At 45.1% G+C, this 18,474-nt stretch overlaps 9 protein-coding genes across 9 annotated transcripts, besides 4 other annotated features; 3 read left to right on the top strand and 6 right to left on the bottom strand.

Annotated features, from left to right (window-relative positions):
- Positions 1 to 470: 470 nt before the first annotated feature.
- Positions 471 to 1,853, top strand: TSTA_107180 (uncharacterized protein; the record flags this gene model as incomplete). The annotated part of the gene is made up of 2 exons (XM_002486704.1): positions 471 to 1,700; positions 1,806 to 1,853. The coding sequence occupies 2 exons, from the start codon at positions 471 to 473 to the stop codon at positions 1,851 to 1,853; spliced, it is 1,278 nt and encodes a 425-aa protein (XP_002486749.1).
- A 2,118-nt stretch (positions 1,854 to 3,971) lies between these two features.
- On the bottom strand, positions 3,972 to 4,785 carry TSTA_107190 (serine/threonine-protein kinase ripk4, putative; the record flags this gene model as incomplete). Its single annotated transcript, XM_002486705.1, has 2 exons — positions 3,972 to 4,435; positions 4,488 to 4,785. 2 exons carry the CDS (start codon positions 4,783 to 4,785, stop codon positions 3,972 to 3,974), a joined length of 762 nt encoding a protein of 253 aa, XP_002486750.1.
- Positions 4,786 to 5,957: 1,172 nt separating this feature from the next.
- Positions 5,958 to 8,145, top strand: TSTA_107200 (uncharacterized protein; the record flags this gene model as incomplete). Its single annotated transcript, XM_002486706.1, has 3 exons — positions 5,958 to 6,271; positions 6,353 to 6,574; positions 6,625 to 8,145. The coding sequence occupies 3 exons, from the start codon at positions 5,958 to 5,960 to the stop codon at positions 6,776 to 6,778; spliced, it is 690 nt and encodes a 229-aa protein (XP_002486751.1). The 3' UTR covers positions 6,779 to 8,145.
- Positions 6,365 to 8,145, bottom strand: TSTA_107210 (uncharacterized protein). Its single transcript, XM_002486707.1, has 2 exons — positions 7,522 to 8,145; positions 6,365 to 7,459 (listed from the first exon to the last, which is right to left on the bottom strand). The coding sequence occupies exons 1-2, from the start codon at positions 7,947 to 7,949 to the stop codon at positions 6,919 to 6,921; spliced, it is 969 nt and encodes a 322-aa protein (XP_002486752.1). The 5' UTR covers positions 7,950 to 8,145; the 3' UTR covers positions 6,365 to 6,918.
- A 335-nt stretch (positions 8,146 to 8,480) lies between these two features.
- TSTA_107220 (pogo transposable element, putative) lies at positions 8,481 to 10,151 on the bottom strand (the record flags this gene model as incomplete). Its single annotated transcript, XM_002486708.1, has 2 exons — positions 8,481 to 9,232; positions 9,257 to 10,151. 2 exons carry the CDS (start codon positions 10,149 to 10,151, stop codon positions 8,481 to 8,483), a joined length of 1,647 nt encoding a protein of 548 aa, XP_002486753.1.
- Positions 8,616 to 10,106: a mobile genetic element.
- A 501-nt stretch (positions 10,152 to 10,652) lies between the features above and the next one.
- On the bottom strand, positions 10,653 to 12,320 carry TSTA_107230 (pogo transposable element, putative; the record flags this gene model as incomplete). The annotated part of the gene is made up of 3 exons (XM_002486709.1): positions 10,653 to 11,720; positions 11,766 to 11,990; positions 12,084 to 12,320. The coding sequence occupies 3 exons, from the start codon at positions 12,318 to 12,320 to the stop codon at positions 10,653 to 10,655; spliced, it is 1,530 nt and encodes a 509-aa protein (XP_002486754.1).
- Positions 10,788 to 12,275: a mobile genetic element.
- Positions 12,321 to 12,712: 392 nt separating the features above from the next.
- Positions 12,713 to 12,733: a sequence feature (AT_rich).
- Positions 12,734 to 13,196: 463 nt separating this feature from the next.
- On the bottom strand, positions 13,197 to 14,030 carry TSTA_107240 (uncharacterized protein; the record flags this gene model as incomplete). The annotated part of the gene is made up of 2 exons (XM_002486710.1): positions 13,820 to 14,030; positions 13,197 to 13,659 (listed from the first exon to the last, which is right to left on the bottom strand). Exons 1-2 carry the CDS (start codon positions 13,969 to 13,971, stop codon positions 13,197 to 13,199), a joined length of 615 nt encoding a protein of 204 aa, XP_002486755.1. The 5' UTR covers positions 13,972 to 14,030.
- Positions 14,031 to 14,804: 774 nt separating this feature from the next.
- On the top strand, positions 14,805 to 16,551 carry TSTA_107250 (uncharacterized protein). The gene is made up of 3 exons (XM_002486711.1): positions 14,805 to 15,025; positions 15,098 to 15,768; positions 15,841 to 16,551. Exons 1-3 carry the CDS (start codon positions 14,972 to 14,974, stop codon positions 16,439 to 16,441), a joined length of 1,326 nt encoding a protein of 441 aa, XP_002486756.1. The 5' UTR covers positions 14,805 to 14,971; the 3' UTR covers positions 16,442 to 16,551.
- Positions 14,881 to 14,901: a microsatellite.
- Positions 16,552 to 16,784: 233 nt separating the features above from the next.
- On the bottom strand, positions 16,785 to 18,332 carry TSTA_107260 (oxidoreductase, short-chain dehydrogenase/reductase family). Its single transcript, XM_002486712.1, has 4 exons — positions 18,167 to 18,332; positions 17,827 to 18,078; positions 17,421 to 17,700; positions 16,785 to 17,346 (listed from the first exon to the last, which is right to left on the bottom strand). Exons 1-4 carry the CDS (start codon positions 18,209 to 18,211, stop codon positions 17,078 to 17,080), a joined length of 846 nt encoding a protein of 281 aa, XP_002486757.1. The 5' UTR covers positions 18,212 to 18,332; the 3' UTR covers positions 16,785 to 17,077.
- Between the last annotated feature and the right edge of the window lie 142 nt (positions 18,333 to 18,474).

The raw sequence follows: 18,474 nt of genomic DNA on the forward strand, positions 1-18,474 counted from the left end.
CATCAAACATAAATGTCGCAGTATCCTCGGGTCGTTTTTCTTCGGATGTCATAAAGAGCTTGTGCCAATTTCTATATTGTCGACATCCTCGCTTCTGAGATGGGGAGGTCTGTTTAGAGCATACGCTAAAGTTGAAGTGACGGTGACGGTCTAGAGCTCCGAAATGAATAAATGAATATGATTTTTGATCTTATTCATATTCACGAGTTATGAATATCAGAATATGATTAAAATGAATATTATTCATATGAATATGGGCCATATTCATATTCATATTCATATTCATATTCATGAATATTTCCGGGTGGACTATTTTTCCGCGCCGGCAAACACCCGTGCCCTACATGGAGACATATCAACTGGATTCGAACGAATTAGGAGCTCGGAGGCCACTGTGACAAGATAATCAACGGGAATTTGACAGTCATTTCTTCAAGCCATTTCGACAGTCGTTCCGACGACCAGCTGAGATGGCGGACGCGATGGTGGAGGAGCCGGCGACAACAACGCGTGCGGGACGCGTGATAACACCCTCAACGGCCTCGGGCAGCGACAACATCAGCGCTGTTAGAACGTCCAAGAAATCAATGACCCAAGTGGAATTAACAGCGGTAAAGAAAGCCGCTGGCCTTATTGAGGAGAAACAGAGCGGCAAAGACGGAAACAGGGACATGCTTAAAAAGATAGGCCAGTACCTAGAAAGCACCTATCAAGAGGTCAAAGGGCTGAAAGAAGTCCTTATTAAACAAGAGAAAATGATCAAGGAACAGTCTGAAATGATCCGGGAACAGAGCAGCACAAGTCAAGCGCTGCAGACCCAAGTGGAAGCAATCCAAAGCCAATCTATGGAAGAATGCAAGCAACTCTGGGAGCGGCTGAACACTATCGCGAGTACTCCAGCCAAGGCAAACTACGCGGCTGTAGTTGATAGACAATCCGGTCATCAACAAGATACGCCATTAGTCCCTCTAGCCCCTCCTACATTGGCTAATACGTTATTCTGCACAATCGACACGTCTCGTGTCGAAGAAGGAGACGAAGCGAAAGCCCAGATAGCTAGTATCAGGCAACAGATTGAGAAAAAGATGCAAGGAAGCGAGGAAACGAAAAATTGGCGCTGTGCAGCAATGATCAAGGACCCCAAAAATGCAGACCGAGTCAAAGTGGTTTGCAGACATGAAGATGAGATCCAGCGGGTCAAAGAAGCTGCCCAAAAGATTGATATACCAGGAATGAGAGTCCTACGAGACCAGCTATACCCAGTTAAAATCGACAATACCAACCGGACAGCAGTCATAGACGCGGACGGGAACATCCTATCAGGAGCAGCTGAAGCCCTAGGGAAAGAGAATAATGTCAGCATTGCTAAGATCTCCTGGCTCAGTAAGAAGGACTCAAACAAGGCATATGGATCAATGGTGGTTTACACCACCAAAGGAAGCGATGCCACACGGCTGCTGAGAGACCAATATTTTGACATAGCCGGAGAATCAGCATACACTCGACCTTTTGAACCGCGGATAGGGCCGACCCAATGTTATAACTGTCAAAAGATGGGCCACAAAGCATTCTCCTGCAAGAAGAAACAGACATGTGCTAAATGTGCTGCAGAGGGACACTATTACAGTACCTGCCAGGCTGTAGTCCTGAAATGCGTTCTTTGTGGAGGACCTCATGAGTCATTCAGCGGAAACTGCCATGTACGCCTCTTGCAATCTAATGCATAAATCATTCCGCGTTCTACAACTTAACGTGGGCAAAAGAGATGTGATACAGCAGAGCTTAATGAATGATGACAAAATTAGAGAATATGGAGTGGTGGCGGTATCCGAGCCATATGCGCGGATAATTGAAAATACGGTTGTGACAAGCCCAATGGGTCACAGTTATTGGTCGAAGATGATACCCACAGAGAGACATGAGGGCAGATGGCCAATCAGGAGTATGTTATGGGTTCGGAGTGACATCGAGGCAGAACAGATCCCGGTGGCGTCACCAGATCTGACGGCCGCGATACTACATCCCCTTAGGGCTCTTTGTTCCTCTTAGGGCTTGAAGCCCTATCCCGTGATCCGCCGCTCTGGTGCCGCCTTGCTGCGTCCAACCGTCACATTAAGAGTTAGAGCTGCGTTTTGCTATATAATGCCAGATTTAATCTATAAATAATGAAGTCCTTACATGGACCACTATACAAACTAGCTGTGCTGTTTGCACTACTGTAGGAGATGAATGAAGCTGGGGTACTGCAGTGTTCAGATCTATCAAAGAATGTATTCCGTGCTGATAATTTCAAAGAAGACATCAAAGCATCAGGAAATAATGAACCATAGAAAAGAGAGATCCAGCTGTGTTAGAGATGACAATGAATAATAACTACCCTTGTGTGTATATATATCTGTGTCGTCAATCAGGAGATTTCGAGAGGACGATTAGAATAGCACATCGACTAGGCGGTACGACATGTTGACGGTCACGATGCTCTCGATCTCGAGGGCTCTGCATACCCCGAAGTGTGACCGGCGCAAGAGACGGGATATGGATATGGAACCCCGCTTCCTAAATCTCTACTCGTTGGGTGTGCACGACCACATTGATTGTCTTCTGAGTTATGCTTCTGAATAATGAGTTTTGCGAGCCTGAGACAGGTGCGTAATCAGTCACTAGTGCATACGCATATCAAGGATTCTTTCAGGAAATATATCTTAGCCAAACTTTGATACATGTAATTTACAGGCGTATTAATTCTGTGAATGTAGAATACCAACGGAGAAAAATGCCCTGAAACGAACGTAGTGAGAGGAAGGGAAAAGTAAACGAGGGCGCGCGAGGGGCGTGGCGCGAAAAGCAGAGGACTTAACAGGTGGAAGGCTATTGCCACTCCCAGATATCATTCGCTCAGATTTTTACTATATTTGACTCTAGTCGACCCTTGGCACTTTTCATCTGCATCTGATATGCACGATTCTCATTCTTTACTGGATGCTAAGCCGTGAGGGTCCCCGCAGCCTTATTGCGACGCCCCTATGCTTCTAAACCCGTATTTGCTCGTGATTTTAGCCACACTCTTTCTGCAATTGCATTCTTGAGTATCTAGTATTCACTCGTCACTATCCTCTTTACCTCCTTCGTTTCAAGGCATCAGCGTGCGAAGTGCGCGTCTTCCAGTCGGAAATGGGAATTTGTTTTGGTCAGGCGGGTGCTAACAACCGACATGGTATAGCGTAGGCTTGGCATAACTGAGTACGAAGTGAGGAGACAACGGACGAATAGGGATGATTGAGGACGACCAAGGCCGATTCAAATGAATTAGACCAAGTTGTCGTAACCAGGCGAAAAAAATTTAATTACCCATGTATCTAAAGGAGAAAGTCTACTCATTTATTATCAGAAGTTGGGTGCAAGTTATGGCGCAATAATGGTCTTTGTGCGACTCTAGTACAGTACTCCGTATTAGCGGCAGAACAAACAACGGTTCTCCACTTCCCCGAGACCCATATTTCATATATATATACAGCCCGTCTCGAAACTGGCTTCCGCATCAGAACTTTCGTCGATTTAATTCAGCCCCACTACCAAAGTAATCAATGTTTGGGCTAGGCCGGATATAGTTAGCACGGTATCTTTGACTGTAATATTCCTATGTTCATACGCGTCTCGTACACCATTGATTTCCAAATGTTGCAACACATCTTCACAGTGCCACAGTCAATTCAAGACAGTAATGTAAGTAGAAGGTTAGATACTGTTAATGTACTGTGCATGGTGAAATGAGCGTCGTTATATATCCTTCCCTCTGCATATCCTTGATCTGTTACAGTATTTCAGAGCGTTGCTATGATATTTGATATCGTTGATATGGCTCAGTTCCTAATGCGTTCTCGCCTTGGTTGTACGGGATTATCTATTATCCTGCTGATGAGGCGAACCAGCAATAGCTACTATTCAATGGCTGTGCTTTTTTTTTGGTTTGCTCACACATACTTCTGCAGTACTTGGACAACGTCAACATGTCCTCCTTCAGAAGCAGCGTAGAGAGCATTTCCATGGAATCCATCTTGAGCACTGACGTCAGCTCCTTTCTCTAGCAACCTCTGCACAATCTCAATGTGTCCTTTCAAAGAAGCAGCGTAAAGGGCATTACCATAGAATCCACTTTGAGCATTGACGTCAGCTCCTTTCTCTAGCAATTTCTGCACAATCTCAACATGTCCTTCTGCAGAAGCAGCCTGGAGAGCATTGCCATATATCCTGCCTTGAGCATTGACTTCAGCTCCGTTCTCTAGCAATCTCTGCACGATCTCAACATGTCCTTCTGCAGAAGCCGCCTGGAGAGCATTGCCATATAACTTGCCTTGAGCATTGCCATATAGCCTGCCTTGAGCATTGACTTCGGCTCCGTTCTCTAGCAATCTCTGCACGATCTCAAATTGTCCTCCTGCAGAAGCAGCCTGCAGAAGCAGCCTGGAGAGCATTGCCATAGAATCTACCTTGAGCATTGACTTCAGCTCCTTTCTCTAGCAATATCTGCACGATCTCAACATGTCCTTCTGCAGAAGCAGCCTGGAGAGCATTGCCATAGTCTCCACCTTGAGCATTGACTTCAGCTCCGTTCTCTAGCAATCGCTGTACAATCTCAGAATGTCCACGAAAAGATGCCCATTGAAGCGCATTGGCCCCCGTATTATCTTGCTCTGTGATTAATTCACCCGGTATTGCACACATCCAGCTGACCGTGTAGCTTTCTGGCGGCAATTTTAACGTTTCCGCTGTTTGTTCGTCCGCCATCGCCGGTCTCCCACTAATCACGCCCAGCCCCTCGGACTGGTCCCTATGTAATGCTAGCGAAAGCCTTCACCGAGCTGAATTGGGTGGTTTGTGAAACTTTCGTCTTGTGTAGTATTTTTCGAGTCAAGATAATCCTATTACTGTAGCAGCACTTCGTCCGTTGATAGCTGGATAGATTTCCGACATTTCCAACCTTTCAAAGAAGCTGCTCGCATCTCCAAACTGGATCGATGAAAGGTGCAAGGCTGTGAGGCTCGGACCAGCCCTGCATCTCACGCGGGGCTGTGTTATTACGCAGTTGAAACGTGTCGGGCAGGCATAGGGCGTTTCTGCGGGCGGTCAGATCTGGCAAAACCGGGCCATACCGTATCCGGATGGATCTGAGGCAGATCGACAGAGAACGTGGCCTCACCTTGAGCGCTGTTCCGATACAGTACAATGCGCCACAGGGCTGAGCTCAGCGTTTGGTGTTCCGGAAAACCTGGCCAACCAGAAGGAGCAGCCGAGAGATACGCCTCACTGTCCACATGAGGGTAACACAGACAACAAGACACCGTAGCTGTCTATGTAATTACTTGGAAGGAAACCTTCATTCCTTGAGGTCGAAAGTGGCCGACGGTATGTGGGGCATGTAGGGTCCATTATGGCGGGGTTAGGCTACCGTTTCCATAAGCTTCTATTCTTGTCTTGCTTGAAATTCACAAAAATCCAAACGATCACAGCAAACTTCTTATAACACGGTATCGCTGCAATAATCACGCATTATGAAAAATTTGACTAGCTGGTTCAGCAGAACTCAATGTCAGCTTCAAACCCCTTTATTTGGTTAAAGTCTCGAGTTAACATTGTTTGCGTGTCAATAAGCGCGTGCTCAAATAATAAGTGGGTTTCACGTGATGTCCATGGCGAGTATAACGGGCACACTAATCGTGGAAGGATGATGAATATCATTGGTCCCTATCTAGGTCTCCGGGGACCAGTAACTAACTAAGTGGTGTCACGTGACAGCGAGCCCCTCTTTGAGCCCCTCTCTTGGCCCACTTTTGACCCACTTATGACTCCTCTTTGACTGTGGATCGGACTCAACTCTATTGCTTTAGTACTGTACTGCCCTGGGTCTTCCCACTTTCCCTCAGAATCACATTACTAACCGATTTGGATGAAACAAACCTATGAGTTCCCCTTCTGGAAGTGCAAACGGTGAAGGGTCGCGCGATGGTAGGACTGAAAGTCGCCTGCCAACATGGGATGACGCCAGAGCGAGTGCTTATTTTAACTTTGATTTCATGAATCCCAAATCCCTTAAAGGAGTTTTTCTATTGGGCCTTGGTTATAGTGTTGCTGCGTCAGGATGGTCAAGTTTTCAGGCGTATAGAGGACGCAGACTTGATCAAGAGGAAGAAAGACGCGCAGAGGAAGCTAGAGAACGCGAAGAAGAAACTAGACGAAGGCAAGCGGAGTTCCTCCGTCAATTACACGAAGACCTGTGAGTGTTAATTTTCCGGACTCGCTTTCAAGGACGCTGTGAATGCATCTTAACTACTGCCAGATGCTTATTCTCTCTAAGTGGGATAGATGCCGAAGCCGGAATTACGCAACAGGAAATAACTACAGCTAGGGATGAGATTAATTACGTTGATGAGGCAATGAACATAGTTGTTACGGGGAACCTTAACGCCGGTAAATCGTCTCTAATAAACGCGCTTCGAAATTCGACGCTTCTGAAACAATCGAGGGAATTAAATTCCTGCAGACAATTGCTGCTCACGAGTTTCGCTTTTACATACAGGTTGGATATTCCCCCCAGCCCCGAAGAGGTTGGAAATTAATATACAACAGGAACTGTGGATTGTGCCTGATCTCTTTGGCGGACACGACAACTGGACAGCGGAAGAGATCGCACAACAGCAGCAATACTACCCTGTCAAAACGCCACAATCAAGAGAACTCAGTCTCGGCTTCCAATACTTGGCTTTGCCGGAAAAGCCCATAGAGGATATCTTAGAAGAATCCAGACAGTGGCAACGACAGTGGTTGGCGCTACGTAATGCGCGGGTTTACGTCACTGTACACGGGTGACAAGGTTTGGCCTTGTTGAGAGCGTTAGGTGAGCGCTGAGCGACGAACAGTCGTCTATAAAGTACTCTGTTTCCTTCCTTTGCGAAAGTTGGTATGCAAGACCTCAAGCTCCCAATCTCCCCATTTCTTGAGCTCAGAGACGCAGACCAGCTGGACTAAGAGCTTATCCCTTTCTTTGGTGAGAGCACGCACTGCCCTCGTGAGAGAATCGCGTCCATCGCACTTTGTGTCCTGATTTGGGAGTCGGAGCTTTTTCAACTTGGTGCCCCAACGTGGATGCTCCCGCAATTTATCGAGGGCCGATCCATCCAACCGACTGTTTCCATGCCTGCTATGCGTAGTGATCTCTACATAAGAGATATCGGCGCAATTTTTAAACAAGGCTTCGAGCGTAATGTCCTGAAGGCCCGAGGTACCCTGAAGCTGCACGAAGCGAAGTTTGGGACATAACTTGGTGAGGTGAATCACAGCCTCGTCCGTGACTTCTTGAGCCGAGTTCTTAGCATCGTAACCGACATCTTCGAAATGGAATTCGAAACGTGTCAGACTACGACATAGACGAGGTCCAATCGAGGTCAGCTCGTAGATATGTTGGCTACTTGGCAATCAGTACGTGTACGAAATCGACTGTGTGAGATTTTGTGAGAAGGAACATACTCTTTCAGGACGAAGCCAGAGCCAAATGCCACTCTCTTAGTCCCTTGCCCAAGCCATTCCCGATGATAGGACTCCCATTCTTGATTGACTCGAAAGGTGACTTCCTTCAGTCCCCTATTCATTGGCACAGAAGTCTTTTGCGCTGCATTAGGTCCTTTGACTGCAAGATCGGCATGAGTTGGTGCAAATTCGCAAGCCTCTTCTGAGTCTCCGATCGCATGTGTCGCTGTACCTTCATTAAATAGACGTCCCTCCTCTGTCTCACTAGTTAAGCGCATTGTAGCCTCTCCAGCCGATTGCGTGGCGCACTCTTTGGTCGCTGCTGTTGCGCGTTCGTTCGCTCCAAGTCCGATGCCAGGAGTGAATCCGAACCCTGGAAGCGCCGACTTCCCCCTTGATTTCTTATTCCGTGTTCGGATAGGCGGCATTGCTTCTAAGCTTTAACCATGAGCGTATATAGACGATTAGCGAGGATTTAGGCGCAGGGTTGACTTTTTTTTTTGATGGCCAAAGCTTAGGTTAAAGTGCGCTTGAATATCGAATTGCCCTTTGGTTCGGAGTATGGAGGTTGGAGTCAAAAGAGAGTGTGTACGCTAATGTGGCACTAGCTCGCTCGCTGCATGTCTAGTAGTGGTGTTCCGCACTGGGTGTCGAACTTTTGTCGAACTCGGCTTGGCGCCCAGCCCTCTCAAAGGAGCAAGCGGTGAACACTGATTACATAATTTTCTTGGCAAAAGTTCGACAAAATGTCGAACTTTTGCCAAGACGCTAAGTCATGTGACTAAACCTCTGTGTCGGAACGTTGGTTTACTAGAGCGATGACTAAGCGAAGGCGAGCACTAACGTAATTCACCACCGAAGCGGCACCACTACCGAGCCGGCATTTTTTCCCGAGCGCGTACGCGATATTGATTTCAAATCCCAATTTTCAAAGCCACATACAAATTATATACAAAAATCTAACTACTAATACGACTAGGGCATTGGTTAATTCTATGCCCCATAACGTTACAACCACTGCAGCGATATTGGCGGCGTACGACTGCTTGAGAAGCTGGGAGCTCCGGCTCAGCCGGAGTAGTAGTAACAGCATGGGATGCCTCAACCTGACCTTGTACGAGCGCTTGCACTTCTTCTTTAGTAACCCCTTGCTCAATAGATATTTGCTTTTTAGATTTTTGGCGCTTTTGCTTCTCTTTCTCATGTGCAGCTCGTAAATCGTAGTTCTCTTTCCGTACGAGTAAAACATCATTCGCTATCATTTCGTAGGCTTTTGACAACCGTACAACTGCCTGATTGATTTCTTGATTTTGGTTGCTTTCTGTACGCTCATTTATACGTTTATTGATTGTAGTCGACTGGCGTATAAATTGGCGTATATTTTGAGGTGTTTGTAAGCAGGATGATGCCGTATTGCTTGATCGACTTGGAGGGGGGGTTGGTGTCTTCAATCGAATATTAAGTTGTTGTATAACTCGATCTGGATTGAAAGGCACTAATCCAGTGGCTGCGAAGCTATTCCGAATAGTTTGAGCTTTATATGCCACTGTACGAGCCTGTGGAAATGCTGTTAAGAAGTCCATTTTATCAATATGATTGAAACCAAGCCTCATTCGTTGCTCAACAAGCTGCCCATAATGTCGCTTTAAAACAGCAAAACAGCCAACATCAAGAGGCTGTAAGAGATGCGAAGAATGAGGTGGCATACAGACTGGAATAATATTATTCTCAGTACATATATGGTCAAATTCTGGTGTCAAATGGCTTCCATGGCCATCAAGAATCAACATTCGATATTTTCCAACCGTACGACCATTAATATAGGGAATAAAATGGGGTTTAAGCCATTCTAATCCTATCTGATCTGTAGTCCAGCCATTATCGCTAATATTGATTCGCCAATCATCTGGAAGATCATCAAACCAGCCTTCTCGTACGTTTTTCTTTGCTTTGAAAATCACGTACGAAGGCACAGCCCATCCAGTTGAATTTGTTGCCTCAATTGCAGTCACCCATTCTCGATTTCCAGGCTGTAAAAGCTTCGGCTGAGCATATCGATCGCTTCCAGTAATAACCTTTGCAGTTGCACAGAGTCCCATAGCAAAGCCAGTCTCATCAAAGTTGAATATATCTTCCGGTAAGATGCCGTACTCAGATATAGCAGCTTGTACGCGATCAAAATGTTCTTGTATTATCTTTGGATCTTCGCATTTAGCACGTTCGTAGTTGTATTTCCTTGCGAATTTGGAATCGATCTCTGGACGGCGTTTAATCAGTTTAGTTATCCAATTTTTTCCAACTTGTGGTTTGCCATGTTGTGAAAGTATATAATTAGCCATTTCTCGTACAAGAGAATGCCGGGGGGGTAATCCACGTCGATCTAAATCAAGCACCCATTTGACAAGCGATTCCTCTTCATATTGAGTCAATTTATGGCTGTTGGCGCGTACGAGAGATCTTTGTTGAATACCATTGAGTCTATCTTGTAAAGTTGTCCGGGGGATCTCGTAAATCCTTGCAGCTTGAGCTACACGTTGAATTCGGCCATTCTGTAAATCGGAAATTGCTAATAAGATTCGTCCCTCTTGCTCATCTAAATTTTTCCGGTTTTTATTGCGAATTGGTGGCATATTGACGTGTTGAATAATATAAAATCAATATCGTGTACGCGCTCGGGAAAAAATGCCGGCTCGGTAGTGGTGCCGCTTCGGTGGTGAATTACGTTAAACAATACGTATAAGGAACTAGGTCTATTTTCCGGCACTCCTCTAAAACCACTATCTAGGAGTATTGAACCTGTTTTTATATACAAGATTCCATAGAAGTGATATCACCAAAAGTCGACACTTGTGCAAATCGAACTTTCTAGAGATAGGCTGTAAAGTTGATTTGTAATGTTCAATATCGTGTCGGAATGTGATGCCAATTCTCGAAATTTCTTGATACGCAAATCTTGTCCTATTCCCAAATTGGTTTAGCTCATTCTGAGTTCCAACAACCATTTGTTGATGTGCTAACGTAATCGGTAAGCGAGTTGGTCACGTAAGCGAGTTGGTCACTTCTTCCCGAAAACGCGCTCTATATTGATCTTACATAAATTTCTAACCCACATACAAATTATATACAAAAAATTAAGTACTAATACGATTAGGACGTCCAGTTATTTTATGTCCTGCAACACCACAATCACTGCAGCGAAATTGACGTCGTACAGGTGGATGAGAGACTGGGAGCTCAGGCTCGGCCGGAGCAGTAGTAACGGCTTGAGATACTTCAATCTGACCTTGAACGAGTGCTTGAGCTTCCTCTCTGGTAATTCCCTGCTCATGAGATATTTGCTGCTTAGATCTTCGACGTTTTTGCTTCTCCTTCTCATGTGCAGCCCGTAGATCATGGAGTTCCTTCTGTGCAATTGTAAGCTTATTAATACTCATCTCATAAGCCTTTGATGCCCGTGTAAACACTTCACCAATAGCCTCAGATGAACTTCTTGTATGCCGGCTTATTCTCTTCTTCGTTGTAGTCATTTGGCGCTTAAATTGACGTAGATTTTGAGGGGTTTGCAAGCAGGATGATTGTGTATCACTTGATCGACTTGGAGGGGGCGTTGGAGTCTTCAATCGAACAGTAAGCTGTTGATAAACTCGATCTGGATTGAATGGTACTAATCCAGTTGCTATAAAGCTATTCCGAACAGTTTGAGCTTTATATGCCATTGTACGAGCCTTCGGGAATGCAGTGAGGAAGTCGATTTTGTCAATGTGATTGAATCCAAGCCTCATTCGCTGCTCAACAAGCTGTCCATAATGTCGCTTTAAAACAGCAAAACAGCCAACATCAAGAGGCTGTAAAAGATGTGAAGAATAAGGAGGCATACAGACTGGAATAATATTATTCTCAGTGCATGTACGGTCAAATTCAGGAGTTAAATGGCTTCCATGACCATCAAGAATCAACATCCGATATTTCCCCAATGTACGGCCATCGGTAAGAGGAATAAAATGAGTTTTAAGCCATTCTAATCCAATCTTATCTGTTGTCCACCCATTATCGCTAATATTGATTTTCCAGTCGTCTGGAAGATCCTCAAACCAGCCTAATCGAGTATATTTCTTTGCCTTGAAAATAATGTACGAAGGCAATGCCCACCCAATCGAATTAACTGCCTCAATTGCAGTTACCCATTCTCGATTACCAGGCTGTAATAGCTTTGGCCGAGCATATCAATCACTTCCAGTAATAACCTTTGCAGTTGCACAAAGACCCATAGCAAAGCCGGTCTCATCAAAATTGTAGATATCTTCTTGTAAAATTCCATGTTCTGATACAACCTCTCGTACGCGATCAAAATATTCTTGGATTATCTTTGGATCTTCGCATTTAGCACGCTCGTAGTTATATTTCCGGGAAATTTTTGATTCGATCTCTGGGCGACGTCGAATAAGATTATATACCCATTTCTCTCCAACCTGTTGATTTCCATGTTGTGAAAGAAGATAATCAGCCATCTCTCGTACAAGAGAGTGTCAAGGAGGCAATCCACGTTTGTCTAGGTCGAGTACCCATTTGACAAGCGATTCCTCTTCAGATTTTGACAATTTATGGCTATTGGCACGTGTTTCAGCTCGATATGCCATGCCATTTAGTCTGTTTTGAAGAGTTGACCGCGAGACATTATAGATCTCTGCTGCTTGTCGTGCAGAACGTAATTTTCCATTTTTTACATCGGAAATAGCTAACAAGATTCGTCCCTCTTGTTCAGCTGAATTTTTTGAATTTTTATTGCGAATTGGTGGCATCTTGACGTGTTGAATTATGAGAATCGATATAGAGCGCGTTTTCGGGAAGAAGTGACCAACTCGCTTACGTGACCAACTCGCTTACCGATTACGTTAACGTAATTCACAAGCGAGCCGCCACCCCAAGCGAGCCGCCAGTTCAAATCCGCATACAAAACGACACTTTTCACAGCTCAATAAGTCAACGAATTTCTTAGGAGATATAGGCTATAAAAAGAGATATACAATATATTACACTGTAGATAAGAATATTTTGTAGTTTGAAGAAGATATAATCTAATTTAATAAAGACAATAAAAATTACATTGTAATTTTACGTATTTTTAAACTCACCGGATAATTTTGATAATTTATCAGTGAATATCAGTATATTTTAAGTACGTAGTATAGAGTATAAATATTATAATATATATCTCTTTCCCAACGTACATTTTCTAAGAAAATTGTTGAATTATCAGACCGTGAGAAGTATCATTTTGCATGCGGATTCGAACTGGCGGCTCGCTTGTGGGTGGCGGCTCGCTTGTGAATTACGTTATGTTAGTTCTCTGATCGTGGGCATGCAGAGAATTGGGGGTTAAAGGGGCCATGGCGTGGCAAGGCACTTTATACTCCTTCTGGAGGCTGGACTCTATGTGTCATTAATACTGAGGTCCTCGGTGAGGTTTCTTTCTTCAAATTGAGGGAGTTAGTAAGAGATCTCAGACTGGAAATATCAAATAATGTGGAACAACACATCAATGGCGCATACCTCTGTCTTCATACAATTCCGGCAGCTGCTATTGTTGAAAGGAGGAACCCCAAGCAGGTTAAAGATGGTACCGCTAAGCGACGTCAAATATAAAATACGAATAATTCTCATATTTTCCTCACTAGCTACTCTTCAAATGCAAAATTTTTAGTAGCGGTAAACATGCCATCCTTCGTCATGGGCACAATGCCGTCACCAATATTAGTTAAAATAGCCACATAGACAAAGCCGCTGACAATGTGCGCAAGCCCGGCAATTTGGTCTCTCCTTAGTACCTTTGTCGCCTTCTCAAAAAGATCCATCTTCATAGGCCTGCGCAGTCGCGTCATAGTTAATGCCAGGCTATATACCATTGCGTCTTCTTCATTAAGATCACCCGGCACACTTCCATGCACAGGTTGTTGAATCTGCTCTTTTGACAGGCCCGAGGCAAGCGCAATTTCGGAGTGCGCGTAGAGGACATATGGAACGTCGTATTCTGCCAACACGGCGAGAATGGCGAGTTCTCGCTGCTTGAGTGTGAAGCGCGACTGGCGTGTGATGGCGAAAGCAAGCTTAAACCATGGCTCTACAAAATCGTCGGTATAACTATGCATGTGAAAACAAAATTTGTTTTGTCTGTTTAGCCTTGCTTTGGTGTACATATGTTACTTCCGCCTAGCCCTTGGACTCCAGGGTGTGTATCCATACACATTGATATTGGCAATACAGGCGGGAGGGAGTTAAGAGGTGGCCGAGGGGAACCTACAATAAAGCAGCATAAGGACCTAAAATATTGCCAGACGCATCTTTCCACTCCAATTGGGGAGGTGCTCGAGAAAACACGTCCTGGGTGTTTATCTCGATGAGTTTCTGGGCTCGAGTGAGTTGGTGGACTGGGATTTGGGGGAAGCGAGACATTTTCTTTCCCCCTTGATTGCAAACGAAGTGAATGATGGACCGGAAAGACGAAAGTGGGTAGATATCGGCAAAGCCGGAGGGAATGGGCAATTAACTACACATAGGGAGGAGTAGCTACGCCGCTCTGTACTGAGTACCGGGGGGGGATACTTGTGTAGGGGCTTGAATAGAGATCTGCAATGACTAGTTAACCCAACCTGCTAGATATTTCCTTGGTTCAATTTGAAATATGTGTCCTCCAGCATTGCACAAATAACTGGCGGATATAGACCTATTGGGGACTCCGGGGAGTATGTGGTTGTTAGATTTACCGGTGTTTGTTTTTACCCTCAATCTCATGAAATTGATAGCAACAAGATGATACTATGATTTTTCAGCTGAAGGGTTGAATTTTTTCTTTCTTGCTTGACCAAGTTGTCTCGTTTCTAACAGGGAATTGTCCTCTTTAATGAAGAATCAAAACCCCTCGCTTTAATACGTGTTTCTTCCTGATTGGTACGCAAGTTGGGCCTTACTGCGCTGTGCACTTCACCAATAATATCTAACAGTGGTCTACATATGCACATGCACCTACCTAGTTAAGTACATTGTTATGCGTGTGTCATCCAACATTACAGTTGATGGCAGCAAATTTAGCCCAGCCTCTTTCCACTTCTGATGCCTCGTATGAGGTTATCAATAAACGCCGAAATAGACACCGTAAGGAGGAAGTTCAGTGTTAGCAGCTACACGTATATTCTGTAAAGTTGGAAGACGGGAAAAACAGGTTGCTAGATCATAACTTATTAATGTATCCTTATATTTTGCCCCTATGTTCAAGCGTTAAGGAGATCAAAAACAAGTTGAATTCAATTCAATTTAAAACAATAGCGGAAAAAAGTGGAAAAGTCGAAATAAATTGATCAAGACACCTACCTACCTACCTACCTAGGTAATTATCTACTCCTTTTATCCCTTCAGACCAATCAATATCAACCGTTGGACTGTTGGTATTATAGGCATGGCTCGTGAGAGCGTTTCAACATCCACCACCATCCCCAAGGATGTCATAATTGTAAGCTTTGTGTATTTGCCGGACCATCATATCCTACTACTTTTTGAAATGTGTTGATCGGTTTGTTTCTAGGTCGGCGGCTCCCTATCCGCTCTCATGCAGGGCCTCGTCCTCGAAAGGTTCACCACAGATAAGCCTCCATCTCATATGGCAGGTGTATGTCTGGGTCCTGATGTGCTGCGTCTTCTAGGCCGATACGATCGCGCGGCCACTATCCCTCTAGGAATCCGAGCAGAACTCCTTCAGTCGGTAGACAGGGAAGGCAGACGTAGGCCATTTCTTCATATTCATCGGATTATGTCGTCCTGGGATGCGCTTTACTTCCGTTTGCGAGCGAACTTTGATGGCCTAGCCACGGAGTACATTCCCAGCCCCCCTGGCCCGAGGCCATTGGAAGGTGAAAGTATCGCCAGTGCCAAGGCGAGAGCAAGGTACCAAGTTGGTCAGGAGGTCGTCGATATCCGGCCAGCATCCGAGGGACGAGTATCCGTGTCAATCGTCGACGTCTCCGGTGAAGTGGGCAAGCGAGAACTGGCGGCAGATCTTGTCTTGGGAGCAGATGGCCCTAACTCAGTTGTACGCAAAGTCTTTGTACCCCCAGGTCTAGCAGACCGACGGTATGCGAACTATGTGGCTTGGAGAGGGGTAGTACCGGAGCTCCAGGCGAGCAAGGAAACACGGGAGATTTTCAGTAAAAATATCACGTACTTCGTATTAAAGGCCGAAGGAGCACATGCCATTGTGTAAGAAAAACTTCTCGTGCTCAACTTCTAGCCCAGGGAGTATAACCAGCTCACTTCAGCCCTTCACTATAGGTATAACATTCCTGGCGACGCAGGTTCGGTTGCTACTGGTCAGCGTCTTCTGAATTTTTGTTTGTATCTTAACGTGGCCCCGGGCTGCCTCGACGAGATCATGACCGATAGCGCAGGGGTGCGACATCAGATATCAGGCCCACCCAACAAGGTACACCCAGAGGTTTGGGCGCAGCAGAAGGCTTCCGCACGTCGAGTCCTCCCTGCCCCATACGTGGAAATAATGGACAAGATTGCCTCTCCGTTTGTGCATTTGATCACAGACTACTGTTCTCCTCGCGCATCGTTTTTAGAGGGCAAGGTGCTTCTTGTTGGAGATGCCTCGGCATTGCTTCGACCGCACATTGCATTTTCCACTAATCAGGCTGCCTATCAGGCTCTTCTAACAGAGCGCTTGGTAAAGGGTGAGCTGGATGTAGCCGAGTGGGAATATCAGGTAACGGCAGCCACGTATCTCCATTGGAAACGGAGCGTATGGTTCGGCCAATTCTTCCAACAGCCGTTGGCCGTGGCATTGATCAGTGCAGTGCAATATTGGGCGGTCGCAGCGCTCAACCGGCTTAGAACGTGGGCTGGTTGGCTGTCGGGACAGGCTGTTTAAGATATGCAAATAATTTGGGACTACCTAATAAGTAATAACAGGGCTGAATTCTGACCTTGGGCTGGGGGTAGGGGTAATTATAAATAAAGTTGACATCAGTGTTGTTTTTTATTAGCCTTAACATTAATAGATTTAATTATATTATTTTCTAAAGATAAATACAATCAGACGTCTCTGATGTGGACTTCCAGGGAATTGGATATGGAAGCGGCCAAGAGGATCTTGAATAAGGATGCTGATCAGAACATCAAGGATGTAGGCAGTCATATACCAAGAAGAACCATTAGTACGTCGCGAAGTCGCCGACGGATAGCGACGCTACGATATATCAACGACAAAAGGAGGCCTGGAGGGACTTAATGTAGAAACTATTGAACCATTTTATGACAAGGATAAAAGCATGAAGAATTTCCTCTTTTTGGGCCGCCTTCAACACTTAGAGATAATAAACGAATGAAATGAATTTTAGGGGAAACCCCTCGTAACAACAAAAGCTGGATTGAGACCACACAGCCGACTATTGCTTGAGGCTATATATGCAGACAGGAAGTCGACTGTTGTTACATAAACTCATTCAATGAACGAAGCAATTGCAAAAGACAGTCATGTCCATCCTGGCTAATTCACATTCAGTCACTAGTTCGTTCTAAACACGCGGACTGAAGTCGTCACTCCAGCATCCAAAATGAGACTTGTCCCATTGATGTAGCTGGCAGCCGGACTCAGCAAGAAAGTGATAGCCTCGGAAACCTCTTCACACTCGGCGGCACGCTTGATAGGTACAATCGCTGTTATTGCATCGCGCACCTCGGGATTCTTTTCTAGTTCGATATCCAACAGCGGAGTGCGGACCCAGGTCGGACAGACAGCATTGCAACGGATTCCCTCAGGTGAATGATCCAACCCTGTTCTCAAATCATAGAGGATTAGCCATGATTCATAAAAAGGAACGACCGGTACAGTGATGGTGAGAGCTAACCGGCCATTTTTGTCAACCCTAAACAAGCATGCTTAGAGATAGTATAAGAGCCCTTTCCGGGGAGCCCAACAGAGGAATTGGCTGAAGCAACATTCACAATTGCCCCCCTCCCGATATCACGAACACCATTCCGGCTGGTGAATGTCCGGGGCTCTTGTTTACGCATGGCTGCAGCTTCAGCACGCACGCAGAGGAGCATACCTCTGGCGTTGATAGTCATGATACGATCGAAGCCTTCAATGTCTGTATCGGCGATCGGGGCGTGGACACCATTGTCGACCTAGTCAAACCAGAATCAAGATTGTAAGTAATGTAAATAGTAAAATTCCTCTGCAAAATCTGATGAATGGAGGTCCATTGAGAAGAAGATAAAAGCAGGGAAGAATGACAGGAAAGGTTGATTTACCCCAGCACCATTAACAGCATAATCAATCCGACCAAATTGCTTCACTACAAAATCTACCATATCCTGTACCCCTTTCTCATCTGTAACGTTTACCTTGAAAGCTGTTGCCTGGTATTCCTTGTTTGTTGCATATTGTTTGCTTTCCTCGGCTGAAGCTGTTGCGGTTTCCTCATTCATGTCAGCAAAAACGATGGCCCTTGCACCAGCTTCAGCTAGAGAGAAGGCTGCTTGCTGGCCGATGCCTCGTCCAGACTGGGAAGAAAAAAATATACATGTATGATCAGTTTCATTCTTGCTGTGGTATAGAATATAGTGGTATAAATATTGATATAGCACTTACGCCTACAACAAGAGCAACGCCGTCTAGTTGGGTGCCAGGAATCATTGTGCTGTTGTTTTCGTCTAGAACTTGCTACACAGTGTAGTGTCTAGGTAGTAATTAAAACTGATTTGATTTTCCTTCGCGTAGAGAAAAATTAAAAATCAAAATAAACTCCTCATATATTGGAAACAAAAGTCTTCTCATAGTATACAAAGAATTTCTGAATCGTAGTATTTACGTGTCTACTCGTCATGCATTATCTGTTAGACGTAATTTCCAGTACAATACCTGACCGCATATACCCATTGCAGCCAAACACCACCCAT

Source organism: Talaromyces stipitatus, genomic scaffold (genome assembly GCF_000003125.1).
Source record: "Talaromyces stipitatus ATCC 10500 scf_1105507295511 genomic scaffold, whole genome shotgun sequence".
Classification (NCBI taxonomy): Eukaryota; Fungi; Ascomycota; class Eurotiomycetes; order Eurotiales; family Trichocomaceae; genus Talaromyces; species Talaromyces stipitatus.

Excerpts from the sequence above, each read along its gene's own strand:
- TSTA_107250 (XM_002486711.1), top strand. The coding sequence starts at position 14,972 with ATGGCTCGTGAGAGCGTTTCAACATCCACCACCATCCCCAAGGATGTC. Across the intron at positions 15,026-15,097 it reads TCCCCAAGGATGTCATAATT|GTCGGCGGCTCCCTATCCGC; the intron begins GTAAGCTTTGTG and ends GTTTGTTTCTAG. Across the intron at positions 15,769-15,840 it reads GAAGGAGCACATGCCATTGT|GTATAACATTCCTGGCGACG; the intron begins GTAAGAAAAACT and ends CCTTCACTATAG.
- TSTA_107260 (XM_002486712.1), bottom strand. The coding sequence starts at position 18,211 with ATGATTCCTGGCACCCAACTAGACGGCGTTGCTCTTGTTGTAGGC. Across the intron at positions 18,079-18,166 it reads GCGTTGCTCTTGTTGTAGGC|TCTGGACGAGGCATCGGCCA; the intron begins GTAAGTGCTATA and ends TTTTCTTCCCAG. Across the intron at positions 17,347-17,420 it reads AGGGTTGACAAAAATGGCCG|GGTTGGATCATTCACCTGAG; the intron begins GTTAGCTCTCAC and ends ATTTGAGAACAG.
- TSTA_107210 (XM_002486707.1), bottom strand. The coding sequence starts at position 7,949 with ATGCCGCCTATCCGAACACGGAATAAGAAATCAAGGGGGAAGTCGGCG. Across the intron at positions 7,460-7,521 it reads TCTGGCTTCGTCCTGAAAGA|CCAACATATCTACGAGCTGA; the intron begins GTATGTTCCTTC and ends ATTGCCAAGTAG.